Consider the following 18,315-nt stretch of genomic DNA (forward strand, 5'->3'; position numbering starts at 1 on the left):
TCACAAAAGGCAGTGTATTCATCCACAGTTTATTTTAAAAGAAGGCAAATAGAGAGTGGAAAGAAAATAAATAAAATGGGGAAAGGGACTGACATATAAGGATGGAGAGAGCAAGAGACTGTGTGTTCGATGTTTGGCTGCAATTTCTGAAGGTAGCAATAGCTTGTGTTTCTTCTTAATGGAATGAGGACACCACCACCCACAGATGTATCATAGTGGATTACAGGACATCAGGGGATAGCGGTATTGATGGTAAAGATCTAGTTTTCAGTCCACTGCTTTTACAGACATATACTGTTTAGGATGCACCAGCAGCCTCATCCAGTGAACAAGAACAAACAAAAGCCCACTAAGCGGTTTTAGATATAACCACCATCATTTCTGAAATACTGCAGCTCACTGTCTTGCCAAACCATGACTCTATCAAAAGCCTGTACTGTTCTTGTCATGCCTCTTTCAATAACAATAATTCTGTCTGCATCATTCCATTGATTTTAAGCTTTTCTTAAACTGCTTTTATGAAACATGCTATACAAAAGACTGAGTTGAGTCCTCTAAGATTATTTAAGACCTTGTACATACAGACATCCTCACATGCCACACGTCTGAGCACTGAAGGCATGCCTTTTGAGTCATGCTGTATAAACCAGTACCACTCTTGTAGGCTCAGGGGCAGCCTTTTCACCGCCTGGGCCACCTGACTTGTTTGGAGCTCTGGAGGTTGGGGGAAACGTATATATCTTAGGACCACTATATGTGACTGGAGACAAAAAGCCCCTGGCCTTGATGGTTCTTTAACATAAGAAAAGTCCTATTTAATCAGGACAATGGTCCATCTGGACCATGCAAATTCAGCTGTCAGTATATGAAGAATGAAAGAAAAAACAATAAAGAATACTTATTTTAATGAAAATAGAACTTCTGTTTAAAAACAATGGCTAGAAATATGCAATGTTTTAAATTTTACAAAATCAACACATGCTGCAAAGGAAAGTGTTTGCAGAAAAAAAGATTAATTAATACATGGCAAGCAATGAAAGAGTGGAGAGAATTTTAGTTTTAAGGATACAGAGGTTTTTTTTTACTTAAATATTTAATGAATGTCTATTTTAAGGGTCCAGGAAGGTAATTAAGCATGTATATAAACGTTTAACTTGGCTAGTCCCATAATAGAAGATACTATCAACTTACTATCATCTCTGTTAGCGTCACTGCTCTCAGGAGAGATTTTCAAAAGCATTAAGAGCCACCAACTCCACAGTCAGTAACTAGAATATGTCCATTTTAGAGTTTCTGACTCTAAAACCAACTGTTCATCAGATGATGACTTCTCTGTTCTAAAGGTTTGAAAATAAAATCCTCAATAATATGAATAACAAGAATAAACATGACTTGTGAAAAAAGCTTCTAGGAAAAAATGACATCAATATAATTAGGAAAACATATAAAAGGAAAGAACACTAAAACTATAGCAGTAATGGAAAAAAAGTTAAATCAGCTGTAGATTTAGAAAACATACTATCAAAATTCATCTGATGTAACTAGTGACATGAAGTGGAGGAAAATAGTAATGCATAAGTCATAGAATGGTACTTGATGACGCAATGGAGTTTAGGAGAGCTATGTGAATAAATTACTGAGACAAAATGTCACAATATCCAGGACTAACTTATATTAAAAAAAAAACAACAAAGAGAGACTAAAAGGATGTCCGAAACAAATTATGCATAAGTTCTTTGCTTTCTGGGTTTTATAAGTTGAAGTGCTGATATTGACCAATGAGGAGACAATGATGCATTTTCTAATAACATTAATGCAAGCTAAAAATAGGGGCTGCTATACATGTGTAACCTTCACATACATCACAGTATTTCTAATGCTTCAACTCCTTGATATCTGGAATTGAGTTTTCCCAATGTTCAGAACAGAAACTGGCAAAAATCCCAAGAAAGTGGTGGTTTTTAATTATTCATGCCTTATTCATGCCTGACCAATTAACAAAAATAGCTATAAATAAATAAAGTGCTGAGTTCAACATGGTTCAGTGTCACATTTTAACAACCATAGAGAGAAAGACTTGTTAGATCACAAGAACTGGAAACAACAAGCATGTGCTTTATTTTCTTCTCCACAGCTGCTTTAGGACATGATTACGGTTACGTCAAACTAATGTGAGACTGTGGCTGATCTTTCCTCCCATCTTTTGTCCCAGCACATTTCTCTCTTCTTCGTTGTGCCTAAACCAACACTGTAGGGAGACAAGGTCTGTGCTATGGCTGACTCTGCAATCAGTCAATGAATATCAATGCTGGCAGAAGAAAAACAAAGAGTGACTGGGGAGTGGTATACTCTGTCTGAAAACAGCTCAGATCAGCAAGAGCCAATTGTGAAATTACACCCTAGCTGTAGGGTGTTAGGCAAATCCCTTTACTCATAAATGAAATCAGAAAATAAAATATTAGGTTAGATAAGATTAGGGGTAGGTCACTGGTGTATCAATAAATGTTGATTTAACATGATAGATGTGCTAACCAGCCTTCTTTCAGGCTCAATACAGGAGTTCTTGAGCTTCTTTGTGGAAAAAATTAAATGAAGGCAACAGAAACTACATCCAAGGCAATAAACTGCAAGTCTTAATGGAATAAAGTTATACAGTCAGATGGTCATTCCTCAAGACTGCCTGCAAATGCAGAACTTTTAAGAGGATTTCTTAATTGAGTTATATGTGCATTAAATTAAGAAGAAAGCTTTCAGAAGAGGAAAAACATCCCACACATGGCTCTGAGAGGGAGCAGAGTGCCAGCACTCCCACAGCACAGCACAAGCTGGAAAGGCAGACTGGATTTCAAAGCAAGAAGATGCCTTCTGATGTTTGGTCCTACTGTTTCCAGGAAGGCAAAATTGTTGTGTAGATTCCTCATAAATAAGGAAAATATAATAAAAAGTCCCACATCTGAATAGCCAATTTCTGCCCTAAACAGAAACTATCCATTGATACTTTGAATATGATTTTATCATTAGATCTTTAAAACTACATATGCAGTTGAGCTTTCAAGATATTTTGAAAAAAATAAATAACTGAAATTATTATTTCACAGAAGTGAAAATGAATTTAAAAAAATTATTTCAGTTGACGAAAAAAGTAATTTCAAAAGCTTTAAAGACACAACAGACAATGAATTCTGACTTCCATATGCCTACTGTTATTGTTAAGGGTGAAGTAAACTTAATAAATAAAACACAGATGAAGTCCATTAAGTATCTTGGTACACCAGAGAAAATTATCACACTGTGGGGTCATACATTCAAGAATATGCTGGCCAAAGGCTGATATCTTAACATCTGCTGTATATACAGCAATTTAATAGGAATTCAGTTTTTATATTTAGGTATTTGGAGTCCAAATGATTGGCTTTGTCATGCAGAGTATTAATATTGACTGCTTAAGCCCTCCAGACATTGCCAGTCAGCAAGCTTGCTGATGTGCTAAGCAATTAGTTTTAAAAGCAATACTCACTGTGAAGACTTTCTCAGGCTGACCACGAGCTCGCATGTTTGTGTCATGAATTTGCTTGAGTATCATCCAAGCTTCATCATGTTTCCCAACCTGAACATTTGATCAAAACATTTAAACAAAACATACATACAGATTATATATTCACTATAGTCACTGAGCAATCTTAATACCTGTTATATAGATGTCAAGATGTAAACACAGAAATAATTTTGACTGGAATCTAAAAACCGTTTGGAAAGTTATACCTCCAGCAAGAACCGTGGGCTTTCTGGCATGAAGGTGAGGGCTACCACAGAAGAGACACAGGGCAGTGCGCAGACGATCACAAACACTCGCCAGCTGTGGAACTGGTAGGCAGAACCCATGCTGAAACTCCATCCTATGAAAGCAGAAATTCACAAAATGTACAGAAATAAGGAGTACTGCACATGGGACTCTGCATCTTCTTGGAGATGCAAAATGATACCTGTATTTAAATAAAGTCTGATCGATCTGTTCTATTTCCACAAATATCGATGATTTCACAAATAATCTTACACTATGAATTTCAGCCTCTTGCATGTGACTAGTCATGCTGGAAACTGGCCATATTATGCAGGCTGGGAAATTTCCTTACTCAGGGATGAAGAAACCTCTTTCAACTCTCTTAGCAATATCTTCACGAAGGTAGTTATGTGAACCAAACAGGGACACCATCACCATACGTAGTAATACATATACAAAACAATAGTTTTCTATGAATACTCGAAGAAGGGAAAATTAAAAATCTACACTCAGATGACATATTTTACAGAATTTTACAGCCTTCCTTACTGACCTTTTCTACAAAGAGTTAATTTCAGTACTCTTAAATAAGAGTTTCCTGATATAATACAGTTCAACACATAAGCATTTACAATGCCTAATTTCTGTTTCCATCTTGTTCCAGAGCACTATACAACTCCTTAAATTCTGTTAAAAGTAAACGGACATTCATCCCCCCTGCCCCGTAACTAGACGTTCAGGAAAGAATACTCAGTATTTAAACTTCTATGTGAGATGAGCAACCTTAACACTGAAATAGAGAGAGAATTTATGATTATATAAAGAGATTAAGAAAAAAGAACAGGAGAACAACTCTCCTTATCTGAAAAATTGATCTTGAGATACATCTGAGTGCTGACTAATAACATGCTGTAGAAGCCATTGCTAAAATATACTGAGAAGAACACAAAAGGAAATACTGGAAAACCTGTTATGTGAAACTGCAAGGCTGGTAGTTCAGCTTTTTAATAGAATATGTGATTGTTTGGTCTGTTATGACTGGACTGTTGAAATGCTAGAATTGTAAGAAACCTAAGAATTTCTCTTAAGAAAAAGAAAAATATTATTTGGGTAACTACCTGGCCTTTTAGTCTAGCTTCAACACAGCAGAAATTTCCAAGTAAAATTTTCAAGGATAACTTATTAAAAGATGAGTGGAACATAAGAATAATGATATAGGACAGAAGAGGTTACTGGAAGAAAACAGAATCCTGGCTAATGAAAGAGCTGGCGCCAGATTAAGCCCATATATTTCTTTGCTAACTGATTTTTCTAGACAAAAGATATGGTTAATTAAATCTGTCTGGATGTTGGTAAACAACTGGTGCAACATGGTACCAACGGTCTATTAAATAGTTCTTGAAAGGAGGTATTTATCTGTGAAATGTGTAGTGTATTTTGGAATTTAAAGATCTCATGTTATGGATTATAAATACATTCTTGGAAAAAAAACCCATTCTCATATTAAAGTACCTACATGTTACCATATGGAAAATACAGTCAGACCATGATTTATTTTTGACCTTTATCAACAGCTCGGTGAAACATTTTGATTTGCAGACTTGGGAACTTGGCTTTTCCGCTCTCCTACAAAGTTTCCATGTTTCTGAAATTATATCAGCTTGCTCTACAGCCTTGCTTAATCCTGCCATCTTTACCCCAGAAAGACAGACGTAAAGTCAATGACAGTGCTGGCAATGATCTTGGAATGTCATGTTACTTTTTTTTAAGTAAGGTTTGAGATAAACATACGTTTCCCCTCCAAAGTTCCCTCCAACTCAAAGAGGCTGACTACAGTTTAATGTTAAATTTTATTCCAAAACAGAACTTGGAATGAAAATTTAATATTAAAAAAATACAAACTAAAAAGGATGTAAAAGTATATTAAAATTTACTTTCTACAGATTTCTGGAAATGTCAAGTGTTGATCTTACAGAATTTCAAATCTTAAACAATAAAGGCATATTTACATCTAAATTGGGATGGGAAGGAAAAGAAGGAAAGGTTTCCCATGAGTTAATGAGGCAATTAGAAACCATACCTGTGTTTTGAGTATTGTGTACACATTGTATTGTAATCATTAGAATCATATTCTTCATTATATAACGTTTTAAATTATAGCATAAAATCACCTGATACAGAACTAACAAAATTATTTCCTGTCGGTTAAGTTAATTTGAAGTCAGAGCAGTGAGCTGATCAGACTCACTGGGCAGCCGTGCAACTGCTGCCACAGGGAAGGTGGGACAGGACGTGGGTTTTCAGCTTTCAGAACAGCATGGTCAAGGTACTGGCTCTTGTCGCCATTAGAAACTGCCCCAGTTTATATTTAGATAATCTGCCTTTCACTGCTCTGGTTTATGTTTTATGAGACTGAGCTGCTCAAAGGGCACTTCTGCGGTAAATGAAATCAACCCGGCTTTATACCTGTTATAAAACAACAGCAAAACCTTGTGCTCTGTAGCCATTCCTGGAAAACACTGGTGATAATTTATTTTAAGGTGTCATTTATTAATGTAAGTGAACCATACCACACTTAATTAAAAGCAATGAGTGCACCACTCATCAGTCAAAAGCAGTGAGTGCAACATTCATCTTCTTGTCACCCTGACAGAGTACAAAAGAACTATTTTACTCCTCTAAATATCTGAGAGGCATGTCAAGTGAAATGTTAATTACGGATTTTTTTGTTCTTCTTCCATCTTTTCCTCTATGTATTGTATTAGCTGCTGCAATTTATGCTGTGATTTAACATTTCTGCTGAATTAATGATAATAGTGAATGTCAGGATTATAAGAAGCAATTGGTAGGAAAAAAGCTAGCTGCAACACAACTTTCTTGAGACTGCTCTCCTGTCTATTCCAGCACCAGCACTAGATCAGCAAAACAAATGGATGTATTTTGAATGCAGAGCAGTTTAGATTTATTCCTATGTTTAACACATCCAATTTTCCTAGGTCATGAGCTAATCTGGAAAATGGAGCCATTAGAGTAGCCCTGAATTTAGCTCACAAAGTGGCTTTCATTCCTATTGTATGTTAAGTCTTGAAACCAAATGGAAGTGTGTTCTTGGCTGTAACTCAATTTGCTTCTCCCTACCTGATTTATGACACAATAGCAAAGACAGAGCAGCTCCACATGGTTGCGTTTAGAGCACTGCACAGCAACCTAGAGCTAAACTTCACCCTTGCTCCCTGGCTATGCTGTATTTGAGAGTCATTAATCTTGAAAATGGTGGCAAGTCCCAATGTTTTCTGATTTGCAAAACACTCGGCCCAAATGCATCTTGGGAATCATGTGCTGTAGAGCAACATAACTGAATGACTGAATGTGAAGCTGCTGCAGCAACCTTTGTGCTCTGTACCACCCTCCCACTTTACTGACTGCTGGAAAAGGCCAAGTGAATCACAGACACGGCAATTACTGATTACAGAAACACAGCAGCACACAGCAGAGCAAAACCAAAATTTACAAGATGCTAATCTAGATCTAATCACCAATTTGTATGTTTAATTCAGTGTCAACAAAATCTTCCCTCCCAACACAGCATTTTATCTGCTCCATAATATTAATAAATTAAAAGGGTATTATAAACCAGTTCTTGCTCCAAAGGGGAAAAATGAGCATTTCTGTCATAGATTTTCTGAATAAATATAGAGGTAAACCTGTCCAGATTATGATGAATTTTATAAATGTATATTACCTGATAAACATTGTGTATCTTCAAGGACAAAGATCATCTTTTACAGTGGCTAGGTTACTAGAGGGGATGATTTGCTTAACTTTCCAAAATGAGGGCTGAAAGGGCACATGATAGCTCTCTACAAATCAGTAAGGGTTACACTAAAGTGCAATGTGGGCAATGAAAAATATGAGTGTTTACAGGTGCTGTATTGGCTGACAAGGGAATAAAGTTGTGAAACACCTTTCTAAGAAACTAATGTGGACAAAGAAAGCCTAACCAAATACAGGGAATTTACTGCATGGTTAGCTAAAGACTGACCATTCTTGAGAACAATTTTTGTTATTCAGTAGGAATCAGAGGAATTCATGGCAGTGTCATAAATTGTCAAAAGCCAAGTTTGCATAAAATTCTGTCTTTTGGTAGATCAAAGGGGGGATTAGATGCAAGAATAACCCTTAAATTAGGGGTGAGAATGATTGACAAAGAATTTATAGGAATTCATAGATTCGACAGATTCTTCTACAGAATCCTCTCTATGATCTCATAATTTTTCATATTTCTCTTTACCACACAATCTTTGGTCAGAACTCAGCTTTCTAACCTCAACTTTTAATGTTTGATATTTGAAAAATTTCCATACCTAAGATATGTGATTGTTCTAAATTACCACGTGGTGGCACTATTACCACACTTAATGCAAATAAATTTAAAACATTTCTGCAGAAAGACTGCTACTATTAAATGCTGTTGTTTTGTTGAGTAATTCCCAAATCTAAGTTAAGTCAGAATTATAAGGAGGACTGGAAATATTTTACATTATTAGTATTGCACGTAATGTCCTAGCATTACCAAGTTTAACTGTGAGTGACATCTAGCATTTGAGTTTATATATTTTAGTGGTACTCATTTAGAATAATGGTAAAACATCACTGAAACAGAAAAAAAAATAGTTCAGGTAAGTTATATAGCTAAGGAAGCTCAGTTAGACATCTTTACAATACCAAGTGAAATACATGGTTTCTAACAAACGCAGAAATAATGTTTTCAAAATTACTCTGTAATTGTATTAATGTGAAATTCCAGTAACACAAAGTCGAATGCTTGCCTTTCCTGTGATTATATTATTAATATCACATGGGAAAGGCAGTGATATTATTAGCCTATATAGATAGTTAGACACTCTGCAAACCCACTGGCTCAGCAGGTCAGCTGCTGGTAATTTCGGCAGAAGGAATCTGCAAATAAAATAGCTGAAGTGTGTCAGGCCATGATGGAGGTACCTTAACAAAGGTGCCTGTAGAAGACTAACTCTCACCAGCATGTGCCTGGTTCTCTAGCTGATGCTATTAGTCCCTGAGAGTCATCAGGATCAATCAAAGAAGAAAGTAATAGTGTTAAACAGATATATTTTACAAACACACTAAACTCAGACTTGGTCTGCTGACACTTGTGATTAAAAGGAACAAGGCATTTTCTAAAGACACAGTTCCTCTCCTGCAGAGGAGAGGGTTGTCAACCACTGACACTCATCAATTCCCTGTGCTGGCACTGATCTTCACTTGAAGACCTGAGATTATCAGGTCTCTGATCACTCCGGTAGCATTATCTACCATTCAGACAAGTCCCAGAACAGCTGCAAGCAGGGCTGACCTTGCATAGAAAATAATTTGCTCTCTAATACTGTCAGACACAACTCCTCTATCCAGTGCATAGCACTGTAGTCTGGGTGAGGTGTCTAGCTGTAGTACCTTTGAAGAGTGACATCAGTCCACTTTTAAAATCTTTCTAATACTTGCTGTAGTACTGTCCAGTTTTACTTTTCATTGAGGAGGAGGATTGTGTATCTTCATACTTCAGACAATGATGTGGTATGATACATGCCCAAAATTTGAGGTTTAGTAATATGTCAGCCTTTCACAAAACCTTACATATACTCTATACAGAATACTGATCTGTTAGGTCTGTTTCATTGCTATGGAAATACTAATGTGTCTGTGACAGGCCTGATAGAAAAAACATAAAAAATAGTTTCAAATCAGAATACCTAGCAACACCAGGAGGGGAAAAAAAAAAAAGACAAGGGAAGCTTGTAAGTCATTGTGTGCATGGATTGCAATGGTCTGTCTGAAATCTGACTTTCAGTTGGCCCTAAAGTATGGCTGTGTCAAGATGCTGTGACTCACAGTAGCCAATACAGGCAAGAAGTTAATCCTTAAAATGGCAGAAGAGATGAACAGATGCAATCATATAAGAGAATTAAAGCAGCAATTCCTAATAAAAGAACTGCAGATACCCAGCAGTCTGGTCACATCATCTGTCTAATCTTGGCAGATGATAGAGGTGGCAAAGGATGTTTAATCAGTGGTCTACCTATGATTAGAAAATCAGGATCTTACTTGCCTTCCTAGCTAGACAAACATGAATATGTGTAGGAAGTTGAAGTAGACTGTTGTCAGTACTGAGCCTAATGAGAATGGCATGTCTGTATCTTGACTTCAACAAAGAAAGCTATTCTTGCACTTTGATTTTCTTTACTGGGAAGGATACTGGGCCAACTAAATAAAACAAAGTCATGAATAAGGCAAAATAACTCATTAGCAGTTCAAATTTTATGAAGTTTTACAGGGCAGAAGTTATACAGAACCAGAGAGAAAGGACTTGCAAAATAAATTGATCATTATAAATTTTCTACATAGTAACCCCATATTCTCCCCTTCAGTGGACTATTCCAAAGATGCAATAGTTAAAACAAACAGGGGCAAAAGAGTAGAAGAGCTTTCACAAGAGGCAGCTTATGGCACTTTCAGAATTGGTTTTGCCTCTTCTGCATTTACTATATGACTGAGAAAGGTATGATAACAAGAAGATTTCTGTGCACTTCACAGAGCTGGAAAAATTACCTTTTACTCATGTAAAGCAGCACTGAAACAAATAAACTTTAATGATTACCCATATATACAAAAAGCATGTTAAAAAGAGAAACAGAAAAGATCTTAGGAAAGTGCACTTTGCAGGAAACTTTTGGGTTTGAACAGCAGCTGTAAAGTCAGCTGACAGCAAACCAACCATCAGGACATGAAGATTTCTCTCCCTCTTATTTATCTAACACGGAAGTATACATTTGTTTATTCACTTTAGCCACCACTCTCCCTAACATCATCCAATTACATGGTGAATTACAGGCAATCTACAGTGTTTTATTGTGCTTTTCTGCGTATTTATATGCTGCATCCTTATCTACAAAACAGGAGCAGTAATACTTACACAGGTTAACTCTTAACAGTGCTCAAAGATCTCAGTAACACTGGAGAGGCATGAAAATAAGAGAAAAATCAGAGCCAAAATATACAGAGTTTGGGAGAAGACTGTACTGTCCAAATCCATAAAGAAATACATTGACATGAAATGCAGAATCATTACCCCATAAGGGGAGAGGGAAAGGATAAACATCAAATTTGTACAAAACCCTCTACATGGTTTCTTGATAGACCTGCACCTCATTCCTAAGAGAATGAGTTGTTCTGCAATACCTGCTTGGCCCTGGAGAGGTGCTCAGCTGATGTGCTGTGAGTTCTGTGAGCCTTTCCTAGATTGATCCTCTGATTTAAACTATTTGTTGCACCCATGGATATGATGCTGCATGAAAAGAAGGGCTAAAAGCAAAGTGTTTCACTTACAGGAAAGGAACAAAGGATGTCACTGCTGAGGAGTGGTGACAAACTTACAGTCCTCTACTTCTGTTTGTTTAACTTTGGCCACTTAGAATTTTACATTCTCAAAATAGGAAGAAAGAATAGAAATGTACTTTGCTAAGGTGTCATGCTGATGTAAATGTCTCCATCTGGCCACCACCATGCAGGATCCAATTTTTCACCTTAGCAATTCTGAATACAAACACAATGCAATTATCCTATAGGGCTGGAAACATATCAAATCTCAAAACACTTCAACACAGAATTGCAATGTCTTGACTTTGGTCACCATTAAGTTTTGATTCCATCCTGAATCATTTTGTCAGACTTCAGACACTTATTACCAAGAATCAAGCCTGAATAACTACTGTGTGGCTTCATTCTGAATGCAAATATCATTATACTCCTTGGGAAGTGGGTATATCCTGACTCATTACAGTCCCTGGATAATGAGCATAGATTTTGAAAATTTTCCAGGGCAAATCTGTGATTTTCTGCTTAGATCTTAAATCAGTGTTTCTAAAACTTGTGTGTCCTCAAAATAGCTTTCTTCCTCTCTACTTCTCACTTTATAAAATACAAATCAGTGCAAAAGCTCTCTTAAAATTTATGTTAGTTGTGTATTTCTGAAATTTAAAATGAGAAACACCACGTTGCAATTGAAATTATTAAGTAAGTAAATATGCATATTCCAGGCTAGAATGTTCTGCACTTCCTTTATGTGCACTCATGAGCCTTATTCAGAGAAAGCTGTCCAAGACTGCTAGAAATTAATGTAGATGGACACTGATCAAATTTTGTCCAGGGTTCAGATGCAAAATGTGGAAAGAGCTGTGATTTGTAATCAAAAGCTCAAATGTTTCATTTCCTTATACATGGCTGCTTTTGTCACATTTCTCCATCTAAATTGGATTTGGAAAATTTTCTCCTTTCAGTTAGAGATCTGATATAGGTCTATATCTACTTGTTAGTAGAGATATTAGGGCTTATATGGCACCCTCCTCAGTCCTGTGGAAACCAACACTTGCTGTAAGTGCTTGGGTGTAAGATTCTTTTATACATACATTTGCAATCTTCCAACTGCCCTTGTAATACCATGGAGTCAGAAAATATCAAAAGTAGTGCTAGGATGCAATAGGTCAGTGGTTTGCGACCTTCCTGAATTTAATGACCACTAGACATTTTTCAAATGGATGTGTAGAGTCCTACTTGGCTAACTAAGGCCTATGAATGAAAGATTTATTTGTCTTAATTATTTTTATGGGCATATAGCCTAGAAGCATCTTATGAAATCTTCACTATTGAAAACCACAGCAGTAGCTGGCAGCATCTGGAAAGAATAGTGAATCAAAGAATGGTCTAAGAATTTTCTTAGTTTAATAACCAGATAAAAAGTGAGCATAAAAATTTAAATTTAATTCCAATACGAGCAAGATCTATTCAGTAATTACACTGACTTTACATTATAGTCCAAAGTGGAACGGAGACTGAGGAACTGGAAAGACGATGTTTTAATTACTCATGTATAAAAAAAAACAACCTGAAAGAGGCCACCAAGGGTTAATATTTAGCTGATAGCATCAAAAATCTCATTACAAGCACTGTGGCACATAATTGATCTGACTGTTTGGCTGACTGAGTCACTGGCCCCAGAGATTTATGTACTCATACAGTTCTGCAAAGTCCTCGCTTGGGTCTCGCTCTGTGCAGCTGTTCGGTGAAGGCACTTCACTATCTGCAAAACAGAGGTAAAATCTGCTGGCCACAACTTTGTCAACATCATAACTTACAGGCTTGTCAGTCTAAGAAGAAAAGTCCATGTCATGCTTTCCAGAGATGATGAATCAAGCAGATGCAACTAATGTCAAAAAACAGTAGGGGAGAGCACATGTTAAAAGATGCTGTTTTCAGAGCTTAAAAATATCATGGTCAGTGTCAACATTGAGACTGTGCAATCAAATGTCACTAAAACATGATTCAAATTTTGTTTGCATGACCCTTACTTTTGATTTCTTGTTAAGATTTCTACTTCTGGTCTCCTACATTTACTTAGTGCTTTCCACTACTTTATTTTATACTTTATAATTTATACTTTATACTTCATACTATATATATATAATTAAGAATTGAAAAATGGTTTGTGTACAAAGTTCAAAACATCTGCTTGGACAGTGCCAAAGAGTACAATCAGAGTAAATCATCAACAGCAGACAAAATCCACTTTTATAAGAAGACAATGTAAAATTGCCAAGTGCCCTGTGCAGTAGTCATTATGAACCAATTCTGAAAAAAAATACTTGTCTGCAACAAAATCTCATTATATTGTTGTCCTACCAATACGCAAAACACAACTACAATGATAGCTACATATTTTTGTTTGGTGCCCTCCATGGCCTCCCCATAACTTTGAGCTCAAAAATTGCACTGCTTTCGGCATGACAAGTTGTTGTAGACACTATTAACCTCAGCTGTTAAAAGTGGAAGCTAATTGAAAATGTAAGTGTTCCTGTCCTGGTCTGAGACTTCCAGTGATTTATGTGTATCTGGACCAAGAATATTTAAATTATAGGCTCACACTGAAGAAGAAAAGAGAAGCAATTAATCAAAAAAAGACAATCAGAAAAAGACATAATAAAACACTGCAGTTTATGAAAAGAAAAATGGGGCCTTCTTCTCTAGCCTAACTTACAAACAAAACAATCATGGAAATGCTGGAACATTTTCTGAAGAATACAGAGAGGATGTGTCTTTTACCAGTGATATGTGTTTTACCTTTGCATGCTGCTGCAGTGTAATAACAGAACATCTATGCAATTCAAGAAACTATTTCAAAATTTAACTTTATTATATTTTATTTGTCTGAAAGCTGTTGCAAGAAAAATCTTTTTTTAATGAGCATTTCAGTGCTGTGATTTAAGTCTCATTTCCTTTTTTGCTATTTAATTTACCTCTTATTATATTTTTATTTCAAACAAAAGGAAGCAATATCCTGTCACTAAGAGAGAGACAGATAGACTAAAGAGGCAGTTTATGTGATCTAATAATTAGACCAGATGTGCATTCTAAGAATTATCTTCTAATCTAACAGCAGTCAGTTAAACAAACCTGGTCTGTTGAATACATGGAGCTTTTCTGTACATACCGTGAACCATGGGTCAGAAGTCTTGAATTCAAACTTTGGTAAAACACTTCGAACACACATATTATTTGTAGTCACAAATCAAGTACTAATGATCCTCAGTTATAATCTACAAGAGCTATCCAAGGGGTGGTGGGGGAGGGGTGGATTTTGCCTATGGAGAGGCAGTCACAGTGTTTGAAATGTAATTATCAAAGGGAACAAGGAAAATACAACATATTAAATAAACAGAGCATTATATTATATTTTTCCTTTTATAAAGCTTCATGACTTCCTTACAGAGTCTAGAATATCCAGATATCTTGAAAGAATCAGATGCTTATATAAGATTCAAATGCATAGGATTCCTATGGGAAAATAAAAGAATTTAAAAGCCTTACCTTGATCTCTTTGATCAAGGCTATGAGCTATGATTCCTCACTTTTTTATCATATGGCAATGCTCCCTTCAAGAAACAACTAGGAGGGGAGACAAAACTCTCAGTGCTCCAGAAAAAATAGTCCCTGTACTAGAAAGGAAACAAGATAATACAGACTCAACAGCAAGAGAGGAACAGAGCGTGGTAGAAAGCAGCATCTCCTCACCTCAGCCAGCATCAAAGCTGAGGAGACCAGGAACTGAAATCTCAGCCCAGAGCCCTCACTACTACTAAATCTCTCTGTTTCTCTGTTTTCATTTTATACTGTTTTCTGCTGGAATCTTTGGCAAATGTAAAAATACAGCGGTGTTGGGTATATTAAGCACACAAATACTATAGGGGAGGTACATTAGGTTTTTTCTGTATATTTGTACAGGTCCCTCCCCTACAAATATGAGCAGAAAAAATATAGTCAGATGATGTATTCAGATACTCAGATATGCATAGATTACTGAATATACCTTGATGGAATTACTTTCACTAAAGTAGACATGATTTTCAAAAGTAACATTTAATATTCTTCTTTGAGGAAAAGTATAAACAAACTCCTTGAGAAAGAAATCCAATGCCATTCTGCAATTGATTATTAATTTTATTTTAAAGGTAACTGCACTGCAAAGTGAAAAATGATATTCCAGTTGTATATCCAATCCATAGACAGAATATATTATGGAAGTGAAAAGAAACTGTTACTGAAAGGACAATCACGAACTCCTACAGAGCAGACAGTTTTATAAGCCAGACAAACAACATGGAAGTATGGTCAACAAATTTATACTGTTGCACTGTATTCCAGAGAAATTAATACATTATGTATCTGAATAATCACAGACTAAGACCAGTGACCTCTTATTTTGCCTGTCTATACAAATCACTTTAATTTTTCATCTGTTATAGACCAATCACAAAACCAAAAGCTTTTTTGTCTTTTTAACATTGAAAATGTGAACAAAAGAAATCTCATTGTATTAACATCTCATTTATTTCTGGAAGTGAAAAGCAATGGTTATGCCTGACACTGCAGACATTTCTAATGGCCACTGGCCAGACTTCTAAGGCAGCTTCATTAACTTGGATATAATTTTTCATACTTTATACTCAAGGCCAATTCATAGTGTGAAACTGAGTTTTCATTAAAACTGAGGTTGAGGAGTTGCCATTGTTTTATTGCCATAAGAATGATTGTCTATTACTATGGTTTCTGTGGAAAACTATGTTTATGGCATTAGACAGTGATGTTTATGACAACATCACTGTTCACCTGTCTGTCAGTGACTCCACCAGCATCGTTTAAAGTCATTGACCTACTTCAATCAAATCTGACAGGAAGAAATAGTCTCAAAGATAATCACATTTCCCAAAGTGTTGAGAAATGCACTGCCCAGGCAGAGGGTAGAGACCCCATCAGAGTACAGAGAAAAAAGGCAGGAGAAGTCAGTGGCCCCTCAGGGATGCTGCAGCCAGCCTGGGGGCTGGGACCACATCTTGGACGCTCCATCCTTTGGCTCTGGCATGGGTCCAACCCAAGCCAAAACATGTTGCCTCCTCCCTGACAGCAGCTAGGCTGGAGCAGGGCTGTAATGCAGCAGGGAGCATGGCAAGGGCATGGGAAGCTGAGTGTTTCTTATTGCACAATTATGGGGACAAGAAAGGGCAACTGTAGAGACTATAGCAAAAAGGTATCTGGAAAACGCAAGGAGAAACTTAAAAGTACTGTCGTGGTGCTGTGTAAATGATAAAGAGGAAGAGAGGAGAGAAAGGGGTTAGCCAGAATCACAGGGACATTGACAGAAATTCCTAGGAAAGTGGGCCTGATAACTTCTCTGCTCACAAAACAATTTGCTAGTTTTTTACTGAACCTCCCAATAAACAAATTTTCTCTTTCACAGTCAACCTAAAGAGACCAGGAGAAGGTTATATTAGAACCTTTCTAATGAGCATCTTTAGTGCTCATTAAGTAGATGTGCTAAAAGCTACTTAAGCTTCCAAAGCTTGCAAATGTAAACATTTAAATGACCATATCAAACCCTGCATTAGGGCATAGACAATACTGAACTGATAAACAAAGTGATTTGTTTTGCTTTTTTAGCTGAATTTGCATAAGCAGCTGTTCCAAACTCTGCTGTGTTCTGTTGTTCTTTGAAGTACACACATTCAGTATAGTCTAATTTCACAGGATTATTTCAAATGAAGAACAATTCACAAGTAGGAGTTGATAAGTTAACATTAAAACTGCCTCATACCCACTTTAATGAACTCGGATTTTAAAAGTATATATATAGCTTCAATCTGTAAAATACCAGATTAATGGAAGTGCACTATGTATGTGGGGAAGCATAGCACATTTGGGATCATTTTGCCTCTTAGTGGAATGCAAAACAGATCAAGAGATGTTGCATTATGGAGTAGATGTCTTTATGTCTGATCTATTCCATTTGTTCAGCATGACACAGTCTCATAACAATGCATATTCAACGTTAACAAAGCTTGAACTTCTTTTAAATCTCAAAGAGTATTTTTCATTGGTTAAGGTATCCATAGATTCATGGATTCTGCATACAGAAAACATATCAGGATGGCAATTGTATGGAGAAGATAAAATTGAAGAGCTGCTCTTGGTTTTATAATTTGGTTCAAATGTTTCCTGCAAGTTTAAAAAAAATTAAAAATATTGATTTAAATTTCTGCAGATTTGTTAGTGCTTTCATGGGCTTTTTACAACTGAGAAAAGACACATGCAGCACTTTTCCAGGCCATCTTCTTTGACATCTTTCTTTGTTCTGGATGACTAATAAAATTCAGAGATCTTCTGAAGAGAACAGAAACTACTGTGCAATAGAAAATGGAAGCTTGGACTCAGCCTTTTCCAAAACAGTTGCTGCCATGGCTTGGATTTGTTCTGAACCACCATGAAAAGGGGGAAAGGTTTGAGAAAAGGAAGAAAATTAATGTTTTTTAAATTTAGAGTCCAGAATTTTCAAGATTAGAGAAGGATCGACTTTTTCATTTCTCTTTCTATCAGTGCAGGGTTGTTCAGCAGAGAAGCCTTCTGTCTTCCTTTTGTAGCTACCAGCTAGAATAGTCTGATAGACAGGCATTTTCCTACATGTCATGGGTATGTCCAATGCCACTCCTTTTTCTTCCCCCTCCCCCACCTCAAAAAAATTTTGGAAGTTCTCCCCTCCTTTTGTCTTTGTTTTCTTCATTTGCTCTTTTATGGCCTATCCCAGCACCCTCTGGAGCAACAGTATCTGTTTAACAGTTCCCTGAGAGTAGGAGTTGATGGGACCTTGAGGAGGCATCCAGTGCATCCACATGCTTCAAATCAGAATCAATGACAGCCCCTACAATATTCTCAAAATATGTTCTTAAAGACTTACAGTGACTGAGATTTCACTACTTCCATAGCAGTTTTATTCAGATGCTTAACTAACACACCATTAGAAAGTCTTTTTCATTACCTGTAATACCTCCCCTTTACAGAAATTTCAGCCTACTACTATTTGTCTTATCATCAGTAAGCGGTTTATTCTTTTTCCCTTTGCAACTAATCATTCTTTT

The 18,315-nt window shown here is 36.4% G+C and overlaps 1 protein-coding gene across 1 annotated transcript in view; it reads right to left on the reverse strand.

Annotated features, from left to right (window-relative positions):
- Positions 1–18,315, reverse strand: part of SV2C (synaptic vesicle glycoprotein 2C) — an 82,679-nt gene that overhangs the window by 19,929 nt on the left and 44,435 nt on the right. Inside the window, exons 4-5 of the mRNA XM_074855729.1 lie at positions 3,763–3,896; positions 3,518–3,607 (exon numbers count right to left, since the gene is read on the reverse strand). Coding sequence (XP_074711830.1) covers positions 3,518–3,607; positions 3,763–3,896 — 224 coding nt within the window. The remainder of the gene's footprint in view (positions 1–3,517; positions 3,608–3,762; positions 3,897–18,315) is intronic.

The sequence above is a fragment of the Strix uralensis genome, chromosome Z (genome assembly GCF_047716275.1).
Source record: "Strix uralensis isolate ZFMK-TIS-50842 chromosome Z, bStrUra1, whole genome shotgun sequence".
Taxonomy (NCBI): Eukaryota; Metazoa; Chordata; class Aves; order Strigiformes; family Strigidae; genus Strix; species Strix uralensis.